The 21,459-nt window shown below is 43.8% G+C and overlaps 1 protein-coding gene across 12 annotated transcripts in view; it reads left to right on the top strand.

The window, feature by feature from the left end:
- The window catches only part of LOC117426669 (protein unc-80 homolog), a 65,420-nt gene extending 44,783 nt beyond the window's left edge, over positions 1–20,637 (top strand). For 5 of the 12 annotated variants that reach the window (XM_059034011.1, XM_059034007.1, XM_059034009.1 and 2 more), the window contains 26 exons: positions 84–267; positions 934–1,028; positions 1,820–1,909; positions 2,341–2,442; positions 2,792–2,972; positions 3,072–3,337; positions 3,534–3,668; positions 4,273–4,411; positions 5,302–5,398; positions 5,901–6,071; positions 6,371–6,463; positions 6,951–7,169; positions 7,780–7,980; positions 8,910–9,033; positions 9,448–9,573; positions 10,107–10,230; positions 10,441–10,647; positions 10,839–11,023; positions 11,472–11,646; positions 13,063–13,242; positions 13,921–14,068; positions 14,679–14,735; positions 16,233–16,314; positions 16,875–16,986; positions 17,291–17,463; positions 18,127–20,637. In XM_059034011.1, coding sequence (XP_058889994.1) covers positions 84–267; positions 934–1,028; positions 1,820–1,909; positions 2,341–2,442; positions 2,792–2,972; positions 3,072–3,337; positions 3,534–3,668; positions 4,273–4,411; positions 5,302–5,398; positions 5,901–6,071; positions 6,371–6,463; positions 6,951–7,169; positions 7,780–7,980; positions 8,910–9,033; positions 9,448–9,573; positions 10,107–10,230; positions 10,441–10,647; positions 10,839–11,023; positions 11,472–11,646; positions 13,063–13,242; positions 13,921–14,068; positions 14,679–14,735; positions 16,233–16,314; positions 16,875–16,986; positions 17,291–17,463; positions 18,127–18,399 — 3,939 coding nt within the window. In that variant the 3' untranslated portion in view covers positions 18,400–20,637. The remainder of the gene's footprint in view (positions 1–83; positions 268–933; positions 1,029–1,819; positions 1,910–2,340; positions 2,443–2,791; positions 2,973–3,071; positions 3,338–3,533; positions 3,669–4,272; positions 4,412–5,301; positions 5,399–5,900; positions 6,072–6,370; positions 6,464–6,950; positions 7,170–7,779; positions 7,981–8,909; positions 9,034–9,447; positions 9,574–10,106; positions 10,231–10,440; positions 10,648–10,838; positions 11,024–11,471; positions 11,647–13,062; positions 13,243–13,920; positions 14,069–14,678; positions 14,736–16,232; positions 16,315–16,874; positions 16,987–17,290; positions 17,464–18,126) is intronic. The other 7 variants (XM_059034013.1, XM_059034012.1, XM_059034014.1 and 4 more) reach the window with 3 other exon arrangements.
- The last annotated feature ends 822 nt before the right edge of the window (positions 20,638–21,459 follow it).

The following is a 21,459-nucleotide window of genomic DNA, read 5'->3' as shown; positions in this document are numbered from 1 at the left end:
TGTTTATGTTTGTTCCAAATTAAAATGGGAATCACATGGTTGTCAAGGGGCCATGGTTCTGAACCAGACTTCCTGCATCGCAGGTGGGGCTGATCATGTACTTTGTGCGCACGCCGTGCGAGTGGGGAATGGACGCCATCTCAGCCACCCTGACCTTCCTCTGGGAGGTGGTGGGCTACGTGGAGGGGCTCTTCTTCAAGGACCTCAAGCAGACCATGAAGAAGGAGCAGTGTGAGGTGAAGCTGCTCGTCACCGCCTCCATGCCAGGTATCACACTGTCCACTTTTACCCATAATCTGGTTGTTTTAAAATACTTTTTCTCACTTTATTGAGATAATAGTAAAATATTCAAATAAGGCAACTGTTTGACTGTTTCAGAAATGTAGACAGTAATTCTTGTTAATTGCATTAACCCTCTTGTTATAAATGTCAAAAATGTCTCCTCAGGCACTGTAAATGGAGGTCCTGAAAGTCCAAGCTGATATACAGTATTTTGAAAACGCTTCATAAAAACATTGCAGCAGCTGATGGTTTCTTATAGTGTAAAACCAGAAAAGGAAGATGTAAACAGTAAAGTTAATAAGAGGGGCTCTTCCCAATCTAGCAGTAATGTGGAGGAGATCATTTGAAATACTAATACTGTAGGAAACATGCTCACAGTGCAAGCAAACTGACAGACAGACAGACAGGCATGATCTCCTTGGACAGCTGTCTATCACTGTCTGTGGGCCAGTCAACTCCCAGATTCCATTTTAAACCAGAATAGACAAAACTAGCAACCAGCAAACTCAGAAGGTTGATTTGAGGTCTCATAGTTGTTTACAGAAGTGCAGTAGTTAGTTGTTAGTTGTGCATCATTAAGCATTTCATTGTTCTTTATGTAAATTGGGATGAGCTGCAGTACCAGTGTCCCCGTGTGTTTCCTCCCCACAGGCACCAAGACTCTGGTGGTGCACGGGCAGAACGAGTGTGACATCCCCACCCAGCTCCCCGTCCACGAGGACACGCAGTTTGAGGCTCTGCTCAAGGCAAGTCCCTTTCTTACTGTTACTTTCCTTTCCAATTATACTGATTGTATGAAGGGGCAGGGCTGAAAGTGCACTATTTCAGTACAGTTCTACCATAATGAAGTGACAGCCCCCTCTAGTGGCTATTCAGAGTGGGACCATAGCGATCAAGCAAGAGACCCAAGCTGACTTTTCTTGTGCACATCATTATTATTTATTATTTATTATTTATTTCTTAGCAGATGCCCTTATCCAGGGCGACTTACAATTGTTACAAGATATCACATTATTTTTTACATACAATTACCCATTTACACAGTTGGGCTTTTACTGGAGCAATCTAGGTAAAGTACCTTGCTCAAGGGTACATCAGCAGTGTCCCCTACCAGGGATTGAACCCACAACCCTCCGGTCAAGAGTCCAAAGCCCTAACCACTACTCCACACTGCTGCCCATCATCTGTATTTGGGTCTCTCTCGGATTGTGTCCCAGTCCGGTTCTGCTCGGGTCTCTCTCGGATTGTGTCCTGGTCCAGTCCTGCTCAGGTCTCTCTTGGATTGTGTCCCAGTCCGGTCCTGCTCGGGTCTCTCTCTGATTGTGTCCAGGTCCGGTCCTGCTCGGGTCTCTCTTGGATTGTGTCCCAGTCCGGTTCTGCTCGGGTCTCTCTTGGATTGTGTCCCAGTCCGGTCCTGCTCGGGTCTCTCTCGGATTGTGTCCCAGTCCGGTCCTGCTCGGGTCTTTCTCGGATTGTGTCCAGGTCCGGTCCTGCTAGGGTCTCTCTCAGATTGTGATGGGGTTCTCTTTCTTTTCAGGAGTGCCTGGAGTTTTTCAACATTCCCGAGGCTCAGTCCGCTCGTTACTTCCTGATGGACAAGCGCTGGAACCTCATCCATTACGCCAAAGTATTACATACCCTTTTATCCATTATTTGTTTTTTTCTATACTTTTTTCTCACCTTATTTATAATAAAACATCCAAATAAGGCAACTGTTTAAATGTTTCAGAAATGTATACAGTAATTGTTAATTGCACAAGATACTTTTGGAACTTTTGGGAAAAATAAATAAATACTCCTATTGAAATGTTTTAATTATCTGTTCTAGATTGCATATTTTTGATCAGTATAAAGTTTCATTTTTGTCAGTCCTCAGGTAGTAATATTCTCTCAATATTTTGGTATTTCATGTTTTTTTTTTCCAGTAGACTGGATACTCCAACAGGATAAATGAAAATGATTCACAGAATACGATCTATACCATGGAGCCATCTAGTGGTGACAGTTAGAAACAAAAGGATGTCCTTCTAAATCCTTGAACTATGCTCTCCCCTGCAGACCTATGTGCGAGATATATACCCATTCCGGAGGTCAGTCTCGCCCCAGCTCAACCTGGTCCACATGTTACCTGACAAGGGACAGGAGCTCATTCAGAAGCAGGTGAGGAGAGCACATCAGCATGCAATCAATAACACATCCTGTGTGCCTGTGTCTTCATAGAAAAAAATGATTGTAAGAATCTGGGGTCAGTTTCACACTGGCTAAACCGTGTTTAATTGTACATAAGAAAACAGACTGAAACCAAGGACAACTTTTATATGTTAATTATTTTATACAAGCTGAACTGATTTCTAAAAAAAAAAAAAAAAACTGCACCATTCTGTATTGATATATTGTTGTGAAACTGCCAGAAAGCAGATTGCTTGCAAGCTTGCTTTGTGAAACTGGACCCAGCGATTCATATTCTGGCGATTCATATTTCTGACCCTGGATTGCCTTGCTTCCCCAGGTGTTCTCCCGGAAGCTGGAGGAGGTGGGCCGTGTCCTCTTCTTGATCTCGCTCACCCAGAACATGCCTGCCGTTCACAAGCAATCCCACGTCTCCCTGCTCCAGGAGGACCTGCTCAGACTCCCGTCATTCCCCAGGAACGCCGTGGACGCCGAGTTCTCTCTCTTCAGCGATCCCCAAGGTAGAGAAACCTGCTTGACATTCTTGGGTGTTTAACAGTTAAAGATGTGTCGCTGAGCCTGGTTGTGCTGCTGAGTGCTGTGTTACCCTCCTGTTCCAGGGAAGGAGCTCTTTGGCCTGGACACCCTTCACAAGGTCCTGTGGATCAAGCTGCTGGAGGAGATGTTCCTGGGCATGCCCAGTGAGTACCCCTGGGGAGACGAGATCATGCTCTTCCTGAACGTGTTCAACGGAGTCCTGATCCTGCACCCGGAGGACAGCGCCCTCCTGAGGCAGTACACCGCCACGGTGATCAACACCGCTGTCCACTTCAACCACCTCTTCTCACTCAGTGGCTACCAGTGGATCCTGCCCACCATGCTGCAGGTCAGCATAGGGAGACAGTGGGAAGGAGAAAGACGAGGGAGCACTGCCTGTATTGTATTGGTATCACAAATGAAACCACGTACATTAACAAGCATTTTACAAACTAGGAACCATTAGGAGCTGAGGCACTATAAAGAAGTAATGATATGTGAAGGATCTGAACCTTGTGTCGTTGCTTTTCCTTCCTCTTTTCCAGGCCTATGCAGACTATGAAAGCAATCCGTTACTGCGGCAGGCTATAGAGTTTTCCTGCAGGCAGTTCTATATCCTCCATCGGAAGCCTTTCGTTCTGCAGCTGTTTGCCAGCGTGGCACCATTGCTGGAGTTCACAGTAAGGAAAAGATGACCAAATCCCATATTACACAAGCAATCCCCTTATACGGGTTTACCTCAGTATGTTTACACGGTATTCTTTTGCACTTGTACCCTAATGTTATACTGCTCATTTACTGTAGTTTACCCTGGTTTTCCTTGTTTTTTAATATGCTTTAGTATATCTCTCTGTGCTTTACAATGCTTACGTATGTTTAACCATGCCTTCACTGTGCTTTATTACACTTTGCTGTGCTTTTTCTATAGGGAACTTTTATCATGGTCCCCCCCTTTAGCATCTAGTTCTGACAATGTCAGAAAGAAGGCTTTTGATATACCACAGGTATAACAAAAAAAAAAAACCCTTATACTGTACAGCTGGTTTCACTGAACCAGATTAGAACGAATCTTCGACTAATTTACTACGGCCACTGTTCCTTGAGACCTAACAGACTTCAGACTTTCTGTCAATTTAAATATGTGTTTCCTTGGAATGTTTCCCATCAAACTGTCTTTGCATATAAAATGCTCCAGTTATTGAATTTCATGAGAGCGATATTGGGAACCTGTGTGCCCCAAGACTGCCGGACCTGTCAGAGTGAGAGTGTTTCTGTTTCCTGCAGACCTGCACAAGCAGCGGGCTGTCCAAAGGAGTGTCGGCTCAGTGCCTGTTTGACCTGCTGGTATCTCTAGAAGGGGACTCCCTGGACACCCTGGATGCCCTGGAGCTAGTGAAGGCAGAGAAGCCCCTCCGCTCTTTAGGTAACTCTTCATGAGTCTCAAATGGGTACTGGAGAACTTTGACAACAACAGAGGCCCACTTCTTAAGCCTCAACTATAACTTTGTAAAAAAAGTCACTTAGTAAATAGGGACTTGCTTAACCCTTAGCGGTCCATTTATTCAGCGCGTGTCAGGCGCGTCAGGTCCAATTTATTTTCACGCGCGCAGTTAATTTTAGACGCGCTGTTTAAAAGTATTTTTTTTCACAGTAAAACAGGTTTAAAAGGCACTGCATATCAACAGGACACTCAGTACTGCATCTCCTGCACCGCCCCACCCCTCGTTCACTATATTTTTCAAATAAGTTTTAATAATAGTACATACCGATAAATCATCTCTTGATCACTCGTTTTATCACAAAACTCCTCAATAATGTGATCCAAGTTGTTATTTTATTACTATAACATCTAAAAAAAGCTCTGCAAATGTCTGTGATATTCTTTGAGCGCTGGATGCGGAAGCGGCTATCTTGTTTGTTCATGTCCGTGTTATCTATGTGGTGTCGGGTCTGTCAGTATTCATGAGATACGCCTCTTTTTATTTATTTATTTTTTTTCGGCTTCTCTCGGCTCCTATCGGTCTCACTTGGCCATTGAATGGTTTTCTCTGCTTTTTCCTGAGAAAAAATGACTAGAGACCTGTTTTTTGCGCCTTTTTGATGATGTCGGACCGGAAAGGGAAAATTGAGATGTCGGACCAGGTCCAACATAGGACCGCAAAGGGTTAATACAGTTAAAATTGCCCATCCTCGTGCCACACGCTAACATGATGTCTCAACAGTTTGATGTTAAACCGAATTGAATTGAAAACGACTGCTTCCTCTTTAAAATGAATGGGCAGGTCAGTCAAAATGGAAATTTCTTTCTTTCAGACTTCTGCTACGGGAACGAGGACCTCAACTTCACCATCAGTAAAGCCATCAAGCTGTGCGTGACAGTGGTGGCTTATGCGCCCGAGTCCTTCAGAAGGTACACTGTGGATTTCATTGCTCACTCGCCACTGTTCTCCAGACCAAACGGGACACAATGTCTATGTAATAACAGTCAAGAAGAGATAAAAAATATGTCCACATTCTGTGACATCCATATCCATACAAAACTGTGTAAATTGTAAACAGAGTGACTTTTGTATTGATTACAGGTATTTAAATTTTAAACAAATTGCTCTCAAAACTTCCTAGATGTAACCCTAAGCCTGACCCTAACACTAACCTTAACCCTAATGCTGACTTCACCTTCATAGAGCGGCAGAAAAACCAGGTGAATTTCAAACTGGGTGAATTTTTTATTGTTTTATTCACGTGATAGCTATAAAGCAGGAGTGATTTTCATCCTTAAAAGATCCAAAACATTCTCTCACACACACATTTTAAAAATGCCTTCATACAGTGCTAAAACTATTCGTAACAGATTTAGTATCATGTGGCCGGGTGTTTGTGCTTATTAAGTGACCCCTCTCTCTCTTTCCCAGCCTGCATATGCTGATGGTGCTGGAGGCCCTGGTCCCCTGTTTCCTGCAGAAGCTGAAGAAGGAGACCATCGCTCTGGAGACGGCCTCCGCAGCCAGGGACGAGATCGCAGCCATCGCCACCCTTGCCACCTCCCTCCAGGCTCTGCTGTACAGCGTTGAGGCTCTCACCAGGTACACTGCACAGAGACTCCAGTATGATGCACTGCTCCTCTTCTATCCACAAACATGTTCAGTCCATGCAATCCCTTTCACTGCAAGTCACTGCCTTTTACATTAAGTTCAAAGCCATTTTGAGTGTTGGAGAAACATCTTGTACCAATTTAGATATGATTTAGGTTTTCAGCTCCAGTAGGGAAACACAGTTATGGATCCAGTTTCTTAAGCTTCCTTTTTTTTCCCAATGGAACTGAGCCTGCTGCCAATCCCTCACAGTGTCTTAATGTTGTTGTGGTGCTGTCTGTACTGACCAGGCCCATGACTGCACCACAGATGAGTCGCTGTGAACAAGGACACAAAGGAGCGACCACTGCCAACCACACTGTGCCAGGGGGCACCGACACCAGGTATGTCACATGACGGAGTGGAACTTAGGAGCCTAACCCAGGTCCTGCTTGTATAAAAGAGAAGGTTTTCTTATGTCAACTGTGCAGAAAACTGTCAGTTAAAAGTTATTACGAGAAGTCGTTACCGTATCACATGCTGGATGAAAACTAAGTGCTTTTATTATATGATTAATAAGGTTTACTGTACATATGTTAGAGCTGCACAAACTGATTGTTCAGTTGTTTGGATTGAGCAGGTTGATGCTGACACCCAGGTGAGGGTCTCTGGTGTTGATAGGGCTAAATTGCCAGTCCATTTGGAACAACTGAAGAAACAGCTGTTGAATGTGTGTGGATTGCTTCTCTCCACAAAGGCTAATAAAAGCTGATAGTTTTGTGGAGAGCAACATTAAGGACAAATTAAAGCAGCTGTTTCTTCAATTGGTCCTAGTGCTTAGTGTGGAAATCTTACACCAAACTGCCTATACCAATCTGATTGGTATTTCAGGGATAACCTGCACCTGCTGGAGGAGGGCCAGGGTCTCCCCAGGGAGGAGCTGGATGAGCGCATCGCCCGGGAGGAGTTCAGACGGCCCCGGGAGTCCCTGCTCAACATCTGCACCGAGTTCTACAAGCACTGCGGCCCCCGGCTCAAGATCCTGCAGAACATGACTGGGGAGCCACGCGTCACCACACTGGAGCTGCTCGACATCAAGTCACACATGAGGTGTGAGAGCCGGGGTGGAGAGGGAGGGAGAGAGGGGCACTGCACTGGGCTCTCCTGCCCTGCTCTAGGAGATCTGGGGTACTGAATGCCTGCACGGATTCAAACTAACTTCTGAAACATTGTAGGAGGGAAGGAGGGAAAGAAAAGGGGAGAGGGTAGGAGATAATAAGAACATACAGGAGATCCTTGACATAGAGTTACAGCCTAGTTTCTCTGTGGCTCTGTGGGAGTTCATAAGCAAAACGATTTGTACACTGCAGAGCTTCTGTTTTCAAGTCTAAGCCACTGTCCTATAATCTGGGCTGTATTTTGTTTTCACAAAATAGATATTTTACAATATTACATGATTCAACATAATATTTAGTAAAACAGAAAAAAATACATTGTCACATTCAAAATTGAGAATTGTTCTCTACTGTTACTATTCACTATTCATTTAGAAATATGAATTTCCATGGGGAACTATAGTACATATCACACAGCAATGGGTACATTTCACGGAAATTGTGAAATCTGTGATAACTACGAAAAAAATACAGCCTTACCTTTAGTGAATAAGACCCCTTGGTTCTGATGGCGCTTGCTGTCCCCCCTGTCCACCCTCCCCCAGGCTGGCTGAGATCGCACACTCCTTGCTGAAGCTAGCTCCCTACGACACCCTGACCATGGAGAGTCGTGGTCTGAGACGCTACATCATGGAGATGTTGCCCATCACTGACTGGACCACCGAGGCTGTGCGGCCCGCCCTCATCCTCATCCTCAAGAGGCTCGACCGCATGTTCAACAAGATCCACAAGATGCCCACTCTGAGGTAACTCCAGGGGGAGGCCAGCTGAGAGGCCAGCTGTGTGTGCACCTCAAAGCTGTGTGTGCACCTCAAAGTCTGGTCACCTGGGACTGCATTTACTCTTACTCTATGTGCACAATCAGAAATGCTTTGCATCTACAGAATGTACAGTCCTGTAGTATTACCTTCATTAACTGCAGTCTAGTGTAATATTTAGGTTTTGGACAGAGTAATGTTCTATCGCACCATAAGCCATATTGGTCGTCTAATTTTGTGCAGGACCTGGTTTCTCAGCAGGTTTTAAAAGGTATTTCCACTTCAACAGCCCAAAGTACCCACTGACTCCTCCCTTATAAAAACTTGCCGTGATATATTTGCAAGTAATTTGTCATGCTTATGCTTTACCATATGTTCACAATGTTTTTGTTTTTTACAGTTCCTTACCATGTATACTGTAACTGTGCTTTACTGTGATATTTCCATGCTTTACTGCACTTGTTCCATGCCATACCGCAGTAAACATGTCTAAGGGCTAGCGCAGGAGTCACCTTGTGCTTCAGCCCTGCCGCAGCTGTACAATTGCAGAGAAGTAGCAGGAGCCCATTGACATTGAGGTGTTGCATCTCAAGGTGTGCGATCCTTGGTAACTAATTCCTTACGTTAAATTAAATCCAAATATACCCACTTTTTATACATATTTAAACACACGTGCATTCGCTAAACATGCCTTGAACCTGCACTCCCAAAACATACCTGTATTCAGTGCTTCCTTTTTTCTATCTATTTAATATTCCGTAATTGCACTCATGAAAATATACCTCCCGTCTAACAATATGCCTGCATGCTCCAAATATACAATACCTGCAAGCGTATCCTCACTGCATCCTAGCCTGTCCCTCCCTGTTACTGAGCCTGCACTGCGTTTCCAAGCCTGTCTGTGTCCCTGTTTGCAGACGGCAGGTGGAGTGGGAAGCCGCCAGCAGCCTGATTGAAGGGATTTGCCTGACGCTTCAGCGGCAGCCCATCATATCCTTCCTCCCGCACCTCCGGTCGCTGATCAACGTCTGCGTCAATCTGGTAAGAGAGAGAACTGCATCAAACCTGCTAATACATCACAGAAAGTGCCATCTGAATGATCGGCTGTGGTGAGGCCTCCTTTATGAATGAATTGTTTTTTTATCAGAAATCCGTGTTCGCGCCATTGTAATTCTTTTTACAACCTATTAATATGTCCTAGGGGAAGTCAGGGTCTATAATATTATTGTATTACAGGCATAAGTAGATATTTATAGTTTGATTGAGCATAGAGAAGTATAACCTAAGTGAAGCACAGTAAATACTAGTAAAAACATTATAAAAGCCAGGTAAACTGCAAATCTGTGCAAATTCAAAGCTGGTTCTCTGGGACAGTCTAGCATCGTGCTATGCAAATGTTTACTTTTCCCTACAAGATAAATGACTGTGCAGTAACACTGCTCCTGCTGTTTATAGGTGATGGGTGTGGTTGGACCCTCCAGCGTGGCTGATGGCTTGCCTCTTCTTCACCTGAGTCCCTACCTCTCCCCCCCGCTCCCCTTCAGCACCGCCGTGGTTAGACTCGTGGCTCTGCAAATACAGGTGGCTCCCCGAGATTTTATTAATTTCCCCTGTAAATTGAAAAAGACTTCTAGTTCCAACATGTTGAAATGTAGTTCTGTTCTAATTTCTGTTTTGAAGGAATGGTGTGATATCCAAAATCAGCTTTCTTCCTTTCTATTAGTGTGGGATACCTCATCACTGCTCATCAGTTCAACGTCATGAAGATCGTGTGGTTCTTTATTGAAGTTTAGTTCAGACTGTACCTATTAAAAAAAAAAGAAAAAGATATACTGGTGTGCTGTAAGTCACAAGGATTAAATGGAGCAAGACCATTGAAGTTAATTTGATTTTCTGCTTAGGAAGTACTTTGGTAACAGGAAGCAACATTATATTAAAAATATCTGTCCTTCCTTTAAGTAATCTTTATGAATTTTAAACACATCTCTACACAGGATGAGACCATAACTATAGCTAATACGAGAAATTGATTTAACATATTTAAGTATTTAAGTCGTGGTTGGAGTTCTGATAAAGCAAGTTTGTCTGACAAGTCTTTTATTTTATATTCACAGGCGCTAAAAGATGACTTCCCCCTTAGCCATGTGATCTCCCCGTTCACCAATCAGGAGAGACGAGAAGGCATGCTTCTTAACCTGCTGATTCCGTTTGTGCTGACGGTGGGATCTGGCAGTAAAGGTATTGCCGCCTTCTTGTGTGTTTCTTTAACAAATTCTCTCTTCAGTGGTTATTAGCGTCAACGTTTTTTTGCAAAAAAAAAGCTAACTTAATTTCCTTACCTCTTAATGAGCACTAGAAATATTATCACACATCCCCCCCTTAATCCTAAGGAGCACCGATGGTCCCAATGGCCTCCTCTGGTTATTAACTTTCCCTGTGTTCTTCTAGACAGCCCTCACCTAGAGCAGCCGGAAGTGTTCCTGCTGCTGCAGACCGTCATCAACATCCTGCTGCCGCCACGCATCATCAGCACCTCGCGCAGCAAGAACTTCATGATGGAGAGCTCTCCGGCGCACTGCTCCACGCCGGGAGACACGGGCAAGGACCTGCGCAGGGAGGGGCTGGCCGAGTCCACCAGCCAGGCCGCCTACCTGGGTGAGAACAGGGGGATAAGACGAGCCATCAGCCTATCAATCTGCTGTTGATGTCAGCTAACAGAGAAATGAACAGCAGCTGCTGTAGAACAGTTATATGTTAATATGTCTTGTGTTGGGTTCCTCTTGTTATTATAAGAGATGTCATCTTGTGCAGAACATTGTACTCAGGAACTGTGTCTCCTCTGCCAGCTCTGAAGGTGGTCCTGGTCTGTTTCGAGCGGCAGTTGGGGAACCAGTGGTACCAGCTGAGTCTGCAGGTGAAGGAGATGGCACTCCGCAAGGTGGGCGGGCTGGCCCTGTGGGACTTCATCGACTTCATTGTGAGAACCAGGATCCCCATCTTCATACTGCTCCGCCCCTTCATCCAGTGCAAGGTGAGCCTCTGGACAGGCCCTGGATAAGCGATAGGATTCATATGCATGGCTAATCTTAACCAGGTTAATATTGGATTCAACAGAAAGAGAGAGAAAGAAATAGCGAGATATTAGAGACACATATTCTATCAAAATGGCAGAAAAAGAAGGAGGATGAAAAAAAAAATTGGGGGAAAAGAAAGGGCAGTTCCCTCTCAGTGATGGTGGTTGAGGAGGGCAGTTCCCTCTCAGTGATGGTGGTTGAGGAGGGCAGTTCCCTCTCAGTGATGGTGGTTGAGGAGGGCAGTTCCCTCTCAGTGATGGTGGTTGAGGAGGGCAGTTCCCTCTCAGTGATGGTGGTTGAGGAGGGCAGTTCCCTCTCAGTGATGACGGTTGAGGAGGGCAGTTCCCTCTCAGTGATGGTAGTTGAGGAAGGCAGTTCCCTCTCAGTGATGGCATTCCCTCCCAGCTCCTGACCCAGCCTGCGGAGAGCCAGGAGGAGATCACAGCCCGGCACCACATCGCTGACCAGCTGGAGCGGCGCTTCATCCCCCGGCCGCTCTGCAAGAGCTCCCTCATCGCCGAGTTCAACAACGAACTCAAGATCCTCAAGGAGGCGGTGCACAGTGGCGCAGGTGAGAAAAGTATGTGTCCGCTTGGGAGGCGCAGTACTTCTGATCAATGTAAAACACTGTGTACTAACAGATTTGTGATATTTAACATGGAGCTTTCCTACCGATCAATGATACCCTACCTCTTTAAAATATGCTAAATATTTTAATGAGCAAGACATCTGACAAGTAGAATGGTACCCCGAAATGGTCTCCTTTTTCCAGGAAAGCAGTACAACTAATGGTGGGGAGTTTGTTGCCGGATAACTTCACTCCTCTGTAAAAAGGATTCTTTTTTTTTTAATTTAGTCGTTGCCAATTATTTTTTATTATTTTCTCCCCAATTTGAAATGCCCAATTATTTTTAGGCTCAGCTCACCGCTTCCACCCCTGCGCTGACTCGGGAGGGGCGAAGATGAACACACGCTGTCCTCCGAAGCGTGTGCCGTCAGCCGACCACTTCTTTACACTGTGCAGACTCACCGTGCAGCCGCCTCAGAGCTACAGCGTCGGAGGACAACGCAGCTCTGGGAAGCTTACAGGCAAGCCCGCAGGCGCCCGGCCAGACTACAGAGGTCGCTGGTGCGCGGTGAGCCGAGGACACCCTGGCCGACCTAACCCTCCCTCCCCCCCCGGGCAACGCTCGGCCAATTGAGCGCCGCCCCTGCACTCTAGCGAGTGCTTTTACTGGATGCGCCACTCGGGAGCCCCCTAAAAAGGATTTTAATGAGCAATCCGTCTCACAAGTTTAGTGGTACCCTAAATATGATTCATTTACTAACAATGCTGTATGACTAGGTGGAGCATTTGTTCTCTATTTTACCCCAAACATTTTATTCCTGAGTGGTGCAAATATTTCGCATATTTTTAAAGAGGAGACGATTATCTATTCAGAGATAACAGGGTATTAAGTACAGTAAGTAAGGGGTCTGAGTGAGGAAAAATGTGCAATACAATCCCCACCTTGCTGTAAATCATTTGTTATTTCCAAACTTTTTAAACTACTGTATGTATGTATGTATGTATGTATATATATATATATATATATATAATTGCTTGAGCTCAGTATTAACAATTTTGACTATATTGGGTCTTTATTTAAGGGTTTATAATGTCATAAATTTACATAATAATTTTTTTTTGTATGCATATTTTATAGATAAGCTCTTCTGTGACAGAAAATATTTAGCAGGAAACAACTTAGGGGCGTCCTGGAAAAACATGATAACCCACACTTTCATTTTCATTACATAACCTATTTGTCCTTCCTATTACCAACCAAACATAATTGAAAACTGAAACGTAATCAAGTTTATCCACCACACATTTTTTTTCATTTTCTGGCACATAGTTTTTGATGTTAATATGAAGTGAAATGAGTTGAAGTTGAAATATGGAGATGAATGAGGCTGCTGAAATGGTCTGTGCTGTCTGTGTGTCTCTCTGCAGCGTACCAGGGCAAGACCTCCATCAGCACTGTGGGCACGTCCACCTCTGCCTACCGCCTGAGCCTGGCCACCATGTCACGATCCAACACAGGGACCGGGACCGTCTGGCAGCAGGACAGCCAGCCCTCCCACCGGGCCTCGCAGGACACTCTGAGCCGCACCGATGAGGACGACGAAGAAAGTGAGGAGCAGCCTGCCAGCCTGTCTGTCTGGTTACCTGGCTCTCTCCCTGCCTCCCTGACTCACTGCTTGTCTGCCTGCCTGCCAGCCTGTCTGTCCCCCACAATGTAGATCTAGAGTCACAGTTGTATTATTATTATTATTATTATTATTATTATTATTATTATTATTTATTTCTTAGCAGACACCCTTACCCAGGGCGACTTAATACATATCAAGAATTACAGTACAATTAAGTACATTTTAGAAGCAAAAGTGTAGTACCGTGGGAATACTAGGTTATAGCTCAATTTATTCATATTGCTAGCAGCTCCTGTTGCAATACAAATGTGAGGGAGGATAAGTTAGTGATTAGTTATTAGTGATGAATATGATTTTATATGTTAAAAGGAAAATTATTGATCAAATTTAATATTGTTGTTCAATCAAACTGCAGTTGAACAGTTTACGGTCCCAGCCAAAAAACAGTGCTGTGGAGTTGGTAACTTGTTTGCCAGTTTACAAAACATGTGGAAAGTATAGGTCACTGTTACCTGGCACAATGCAGTACTGACTACAGATTAAGAATCTTGAAACTTGCAATGCATTTAAAAACATAGGAGTGCGTTTTACTTTAAATCTTCCAAATCTTCTCATGACTGACCTGCTGTCCCTCTGTCTGTCTGTGTGATCATTACAGATGACTCTGTGAGCATGCCAAGTGTGGTGAGTGAGCATGAAGCCTACCTGGCCAGTGCGATTGGGCGCCGGCGGTTCTCCAGCCACGTGTCCAGCGCATCGGCTCCGCAGGCCGAGCCTGTGCTCAGCTCCATGCTCCCCAGCCAGAGGTAACCTTCCTCCCAGCCCGTGCTCAGCACCATGCTCCCCAGCCAGAGGTAACCTTCCTCCCAGCCCGTGCTCAGCACCATGCTCCCCAGCCAGAGGTAACCTTCCTCCCAGCCCGTGCTCAGCACCATGCTCCCCAGCCAGAGGTAACCTCCTTCCTCCCAGCCTGTGCTCAGCACTATGCTCCCCAGCCAGAGGTAACCTCTTTCCTCCCAGCACTTGGCCTGTTATTTTTTGCCACAAAATACATTGACGAATATGTTTGTTTTAATATTAATCTGTCTTAAAAGATGATGGCCCTTTATGCAGTTACACACAGTAATTTACTGACAACATGGACTAACCAAATGAGCTAAGCCATATTTTAAATTACAAACTGTGAAATATCGAGGTAGTGCTGTAATTAGTTTGAACTCTACTAAGTAATTGTGCAGTAAGGCACAGTATAACTGATATAACTGAATGTAGACCGCTTCCATTTGGGCAACACATTCGAAGTTGGTGATGCTTGCTAAAAAAACATAGATAAGTACAGGATGCTGCATTGAGATGAGTCGATTGCATGCGTCCCATGTTCCCTAAATCCTCATCTCCCTCCCTACCCCTCTGCAGTGAACCTAATGTCCTAGATGAATCCCAGGGGATGAACTCAGAGGGTAACCTGTCTAGGTACAGTGTCAAAGATCTACCTGTGTATGTCAGTGTCTGTGCTGGGAAACCAAAGCTAACGTCCTTCCTCTCACTGTCTCTGCACACCCCATCCTTATTAACGAGTCATTGTGATTTTTATTTTTTAAACGATTGAAAAACTACTGTACACAACATCCCAATCATTCACTGTGTCTTATTAATCTTTTGTGGTATGAAATTCTCTGCGTTTTGAAGGAGGTTTTTTCTTCAAATGATTTGTTGCTGTGACGTGATGTTTCATTGCAGTCAGTCCATGGTGCCATGACGTCCATTCGTGTGTCCTGGCTTCTGCAAAGCAATCATGAGCCCGTCTTGGGGACCTGGTGTGAGGGAGCTGGAGTTGCAACAGTCAAGGGCTTATTTTTGTTTCACCTAAATGCCTAAACCTAAATGAAAGCCCTTTCTGAACAGCTTGCTATTGCATCATAAATGTATTAACCAAACAGAGAAGCACAGACAGTAAATTTGGAGAGAATGAATAAGTTAAGATGTGACAAGCAGCCTAACATAATGAACTGGGTAGGAGGTCGACCAAGGGAGGTATTAAAGAAACCAACACTAATAAATGTGTTCTTTTGAAAAAGCTAGAGCTTGAAATCGTTTTGATATTTTTGTCTGTGTCTGGGTCATTAATCAACTGCTGTTCTCTACCTCTTTTTTGAGTTAATCTGAAATCTACTTTGTCATATTCTGCCTAACTACTGTAACAGCCCCTCTCAATCTCTCTGTTTAAAACAATAGTGTTATTAAGAGAGACATTAATGTGACAGAAGCCTGCAGCAATATGATAAATGTGTGTTGCCGCAGCTCCAGCCTCCCCACATTCTCCAAATTGTTTGATGTGTGATATCTAGATTGTGTTTATTTGATGTCTGACTGTATTATTTTTTAAATAATTATCTAAAGAAGTGATTTTAACCCTTAGAACACTGACAACAGTAGTTTTGTCCTAACCTTTCATGTAATAATCAATTTTCACGTAAACAGAATGTATATAAAAAATTCAAAGCATATTTTTTGCATGTGTCTGTATCAGTGTTGAACAGGTCATGGAACGTAAAGCAATACAGTATTGAAAGTTAACTGTATTAATATATAATCACAGTGTAAGCATGTATGTACAGTATTTAGATCATACAGAACATATAGGTGCGGATCGTGGACTGGTATATGGTAAAATAGTTCAGGACTGCTTTCCAGCACAAAGATCTGTCTCAGACATACCCCAAAGCTATAGCAGTGAAATGATGAGACAGCATAACCACATGCAGCTGGAGACAGCAGTGAAATTACTTTTTGTAGGAGTACAGGAGATACGTGCCTCATTTATAAACCCGCTGCAGTAGTTAGGATTGTGCTCATTTTGGGGGGGGGACGACATAAAAATGACATTCAAAGCTCTCTTATCATTTGAAAAGAAGGGTTTTAATGCAAACCTGTACTGCGTGTTTGTTTGTGGCTTTGCATTCTCTGCAGGGTGGCCAGTGTTCAGAGTGAGCCGGGGCAACAGAACCTCCTGGTCCAGCCACCCCTGGGGAGGAAGAGAGGGCTACGGCAGGTGAGGATAGTCGATGCCTTATATACTCACTAGTACAGAGCTTCCTCGCCTGGGGTATGGAACAAGGTCTGCAAGCATTTACCAAGTGCTTCCTGAACAATTCTCAAGAACAGTCAAGTAGACTGAAACTATGTGCACTTTATACAGAACAGGAACAAACAGCTATTTATAAATCTGTTCTGAGGATTACAAAATACTTACAGTAAAATAATTCAAATGTCATTTTCATTTGTAATATCATATTGCTATTTTTTTTTTTTTTTATCGGATTAACACCATTATTTAAAGTACCAGTATAGATTGTAGCATTATGCTGTGTGTTTTTTGGTTCCGTGCTGGCAGTAGTCAAATCACGAACATCTTGTTAAATTAGTTAACACCTGCACAAGTAGAGATAAATATGAAATATGCAGTGAAGTGCCTTGGGATAACTTAAAGAAAGGGGCTATGTAGGTTTTATTAATAATATTATTTAAAAAGTTTGAGTCAGTCTCTAAATGATGCAGAATGTTTGCCTGCTTGTTGATCTGCTGCTTTATTTTCTCGTCTGGTTGGTGTAGCCGAGGAGGCCTCTGCTTTCGGTCCAGAAGACCCAGAACGAGCCCCGCAGTCGCCCTGGAGCTCGCCTGTCCACCACGCGCAGGAGCATCCAGCCCAAATCCAGGACCCTGGGTAAGCTGCACCTCTTATCAAAGCTTTACAGCAGCTACGGGTCACTGATACTGTTCTAAAGCCAGAATTCTGAGGAGCTGACTCCTGCCTGTCTGTTTGCCATGTTTGCAAGAATCCTTACAGTCAGCACTGCTTTGAACATGTGCAGTGGATTGTCTGGGTGTGGCGAAGATGACAAGTACAGAACAGATGCATGGTGCACATGTGCAAAGCAATGTTGTCTTTGCAAGGGTTCTGGAAAACAGACGAGCCAGAATAACGTGAACTTGCTGGTGTAACTTATTATCCTTGTGCCCCCCCACAGAACAAAAGAGGTCGGTTACCTTCACTGAAGCACAGCATGAGGCAGCAACCTTGTCCCCCCCAGCTGAGAGCAAGGAATGCCCATCAGAGAACCAGAGCCTCGGGGTTAAATCATCGTCTGCTGCCTCTCCTTCCATTGTAACAGCGGACCTGCACAGCCCCACAGCAGCCAAGGTGGGATACCAAGATACTGTACTCTATAACAGCACATCACCTGGTGACATTATGTGTTTAGTACAAAAACTTACAACATTTGGCCATTACAAGGACTGGCACGAAAACAAACAATGTTCTTTGAAAAAAAAGAGTCTGATTTGCTGAGAACTAGTCCCACTGCTTCACCTTTCACAGAACAGCAAAACATAAAATAAGTCACTTTTAAAGCAAGGCAAAAACAAAACAGCAATCAAGCAACAAAAATAGACTTTGCAGCAAGCCCTGCCTGCTTATATATAGACACGCCCACCTAGTCACATGACTAGTAAGGCCCAAACAGAAAATAAGGTTTTCTAAATTAAACATTTTTTAAATGTTTTAAATAATAATTAAATAAACCAAAACCAAATGCTGACTGAAATGATTAAGAGATTTGAGTAAGAGATTTTGAGTATACAAAACAGTAAACCACCACCAAAATGCACACTATTTTCACAGCACTCATATGTATGTGCCAGGTAGAAACTGTTCTCAGGGACAGAACCCAGTCACAGCCATTAGTGCAGATTTTGAAAACACAGATGGACAAATGCGTTTAATTTGCCCCAACCTGAAAAGGAACATTTAAATCTGAATGCATAATTTAACATACAAGCATAGACAGGTTGTGTGTTGTTTCAGGTGGAGACAACTGGCTTAGAGACTAAGAACAAAGAGGAGCCATGGAGCTGCCTGTCCCCTCCCCCACCTCCTGTGCTGGGCACCCTGCCACCCGCTGCCTCCCTGCCTCGGGAGAGCCCCGGAGAGACCTCCAGCCTGCTGCCGCACACTGACACCATCCTGCACATCAGCGAGGATAACGGCACTGAGAGCCCCCTGCTCTCCCCAGCCTTCACCTACACCCACGTCGAGCTGGGGGAGCCCGAAGTGAACCTGGATGAGTCCCACGTTTAAACAGCTCCTTTCATCATCCGGCTGTAGTGTGCTTGCAGTGCATGAATTCCCAAACCTTCTAATTTGGAGTTTTAAATAGTGAAGTACAGTAACGCCATCAGTGCTAGTACTCCTGTATGCCTGGCCCCATTGTTTTAATAGATTACGACTGTTATTGTGGTAAGAGGTTACAGATTCTGCAGGTATCATTATTACTGCTCAGAGAGATTTGATACCCTAACACATAAAACATCTTCAGTTTACCTTTTGATAAAGGAGGAAGATGGCTTCAGTTGTATTTGTCATACCGTATATTAGTGGGATTTTAAAATGAAAGTCCAAATTGGTAAATTGTGTGTGTAATGAATCTAGCTCAATGCCAATGAAAGGAAGTCGATTTATTTAACGGGTTTTGTGTGAATTAACTAAATAATGTGCTAAAGGTCTACCCTGTATGCCAGTTGTGATGTTTAATGGCAGGAGAGTGGATTGGATGGAGAGAGAAATTTAGTGAGAAGTTTTGCAGAGGTATAGATTAAATATGTTGTACAAAAGTAATACAGTATGTCCTTGTTGTGTTAGAACTCATATCTGTGCATTGTTAATCAGTATTGTACACACGCTGGCCACTGTTAGAATCAGGGCTGCTATGACAGCTTGGCGTTGAGGTGGGTTTGTGCTGGTCAAGGAAGATGACCGAAGTCTGTCCCTGACAATGCCAGTATGGTTGATGCTCATACTGTCATCAGTGTTTTGGGGTGGACTTGATTAGCGGCAATGCTCAGGTCCAGACTGGCCAGTGGCTAGTGCTTGTATCAATACATGTTAAGACCCTGTATTCCAACCCATTAACCCTCCCAGGAAAACTGTTTGTATTTTATCCTAAACTAAGAAGCTGCTTGCAAAAAGGCAGATACGTTTTGCTTTTTTATTTGCAAATACGCTGGTAGTAACAAATTAGATCAGATGCCTTAAATGTTTACAATGCCAAAGTGTGAGCCGCTGGACTGTATTGTGTGTCGTGTCCCATGTCCGTGTCTGTGAGATTGCCTGCTTTTATCCGTATAGTGCTGGACTACTTACCAACCCAACGACACACATAAACAATAACACCAACTGGTCTCTCCCTGATCATTACTCCCGTGTGACACTGCATTCAAAACCTGTCAACTGGTCTCTCCCTGATCATTACTCCCGTGTGACACTGCATTCAAAACCTGTCAACTGGGCTCTCCCTGATCATTACTCCCGTGTCACACTGCATTCAAAACCTGTCAACTGGGCTCTCCCTGATCATTACTCCCGTGTGACACTGCATTCAAAACCTGTCAACTGGGCTCTCCCTGATCATTACTCCCATGTCGCACTGCATTCAAAACCTGTCAGCTGGGCTCTCCCTGATCATTACTCCCGTGTCGCACTGCATTCAAAACCTGTCAACTGGGCTCTCCCTGATCATTACTCCTGTGTGACACTGCATTCAAAACCTGTCAGCTGTTAAAACTGGTTTGTATGTAACTCTGTCATAATACAATGAATGTGTCCAACTTAACTGTGAACTAGGGTGTGCAAAACTGTTATTATTGATGCTAAAGCTGAGTTTATACTTAAGCTACTTTGTTACAAGTTGCTTGATCTCATTGCTCTTATCTGCGTCCATGCTTTCACTGGTTCGGTGCTATAGTAGCTACAAGCTGCACTTTCAAGTCGCGTCAGTCTACACCAGGCTTCATGAATTCCTTACCTTGCATTTTTTGGCATCTGGTGGGTAATTTCTCCTAAAGAAAAAGTCAAATAGAATGTGTTTTTTTTTTGTTTTTTTGCACAAAGTCTCACTGTGCACACAAGTATGCAGAGATGGAAACAAGACTCCGACTGCATAGCAGTTTCACCCATTCTAGATTTTGATATGAGTTTGATCAGCCCCAGTGTATAGGAAACAAGCTCAGGTGTGTCTTATTACTGTAAACTCATTGTAAAACTTGGAATGGATCAAACTGCAATGCAAAGGGAGTCATTACTCCATCCCTGGTACATCACCAAGATAGAGTGCTGGTAGATCACTTTGATCCAGATTACAAGTTTTGAAAAACCAGCCCCAAATGTCTAATGGGGATTTATGTGTCATGTGTCTGCTGCAGTGGTGTTCCACTGTTTTAAATGTAGCCCCCCTTTATCATATAAATCCTTTCAGTAGCATGAACGTGCTGTATGTTAAACATAATTATACATATACCTAAATAAAAGCTGATTATTGTTTTGTGTGCTATTGATTTCTGTTTGATTACATATAGACAAGAAATGGTCTGCTGTGTTCTACAGAGTTTCAACATGGCTTGTGACCTTTCAAAGTGGACCAAACACATTTGCATTTGTAAACAGAGCACTTGCAGAAAAAAATGTGCCCATGTGACAAATCTATTAATCCTTTTATATTACAAACATTGACACTTAAAACACCCACTGTCCTCTATATTTCTGCATTGACGGAAACACCATGATTCTAAACATTGCTTGAATATACAGACTGAATCCATGTAGGTCTCTTTAGCTCTCAGTAACAAGCTGCAGTGTGATGATGGTTATGAGACGACTGGTTGCCTTGACGATGGTTATGAAATATGTTTCCCTGCTAATGGCTTTGCAATCGGTCTCTATAGTAATGCTCTAAACACCAATTACTGTTGTAATCAGCATGCACCCTCAACCAAATAAGAAACTGACTACCTTCTGCCAAACAATCAGTTTGCAATCCTGGATTTGACATCAGCTCTGATGTACTGTACAGTACTGTACTGAGCTACAGCTGCAGGGTTTCAATCAACTGTGCATTACAAGGAGACCCACGCCCCTCCCCTAACAGCCAGCACCCCCGTTCCTTTTGATATTCATTCTCGGACGCTCCTGTAATACTCAAATTCAGAAATGACATTTGAGCATTAGCCCATTAGGGGCTTCCTCAACTTTAAAACACATTGCCTTGTCACAAGTTAACATAAGTGTTGCAAGTTATGAATATGGCAATAAGCAACAGCAGATGTAAAGATTCAATACTTTCACACATCAACCATTCCTTTACAA

Source organism: Acipenser ruthenus, chromosome 11 (genome assembly GCF_902713425.1).
Source record: "Acipenser ruthenus chromosome 11, fAciRut3.2 maternal haplotype, whole genome shotgun sequence".
Taxonomy (NCBI): domain Eukaryota; kingdom Metazoa; phylum Chordata; class Actinopteri; order Acipenseriformes; family Acipenseridae; genus Acipenser; species Acipenser ruthenus.
This window is presented reverse-complemented; position numbering and strand designations above follow the sequence as displayed.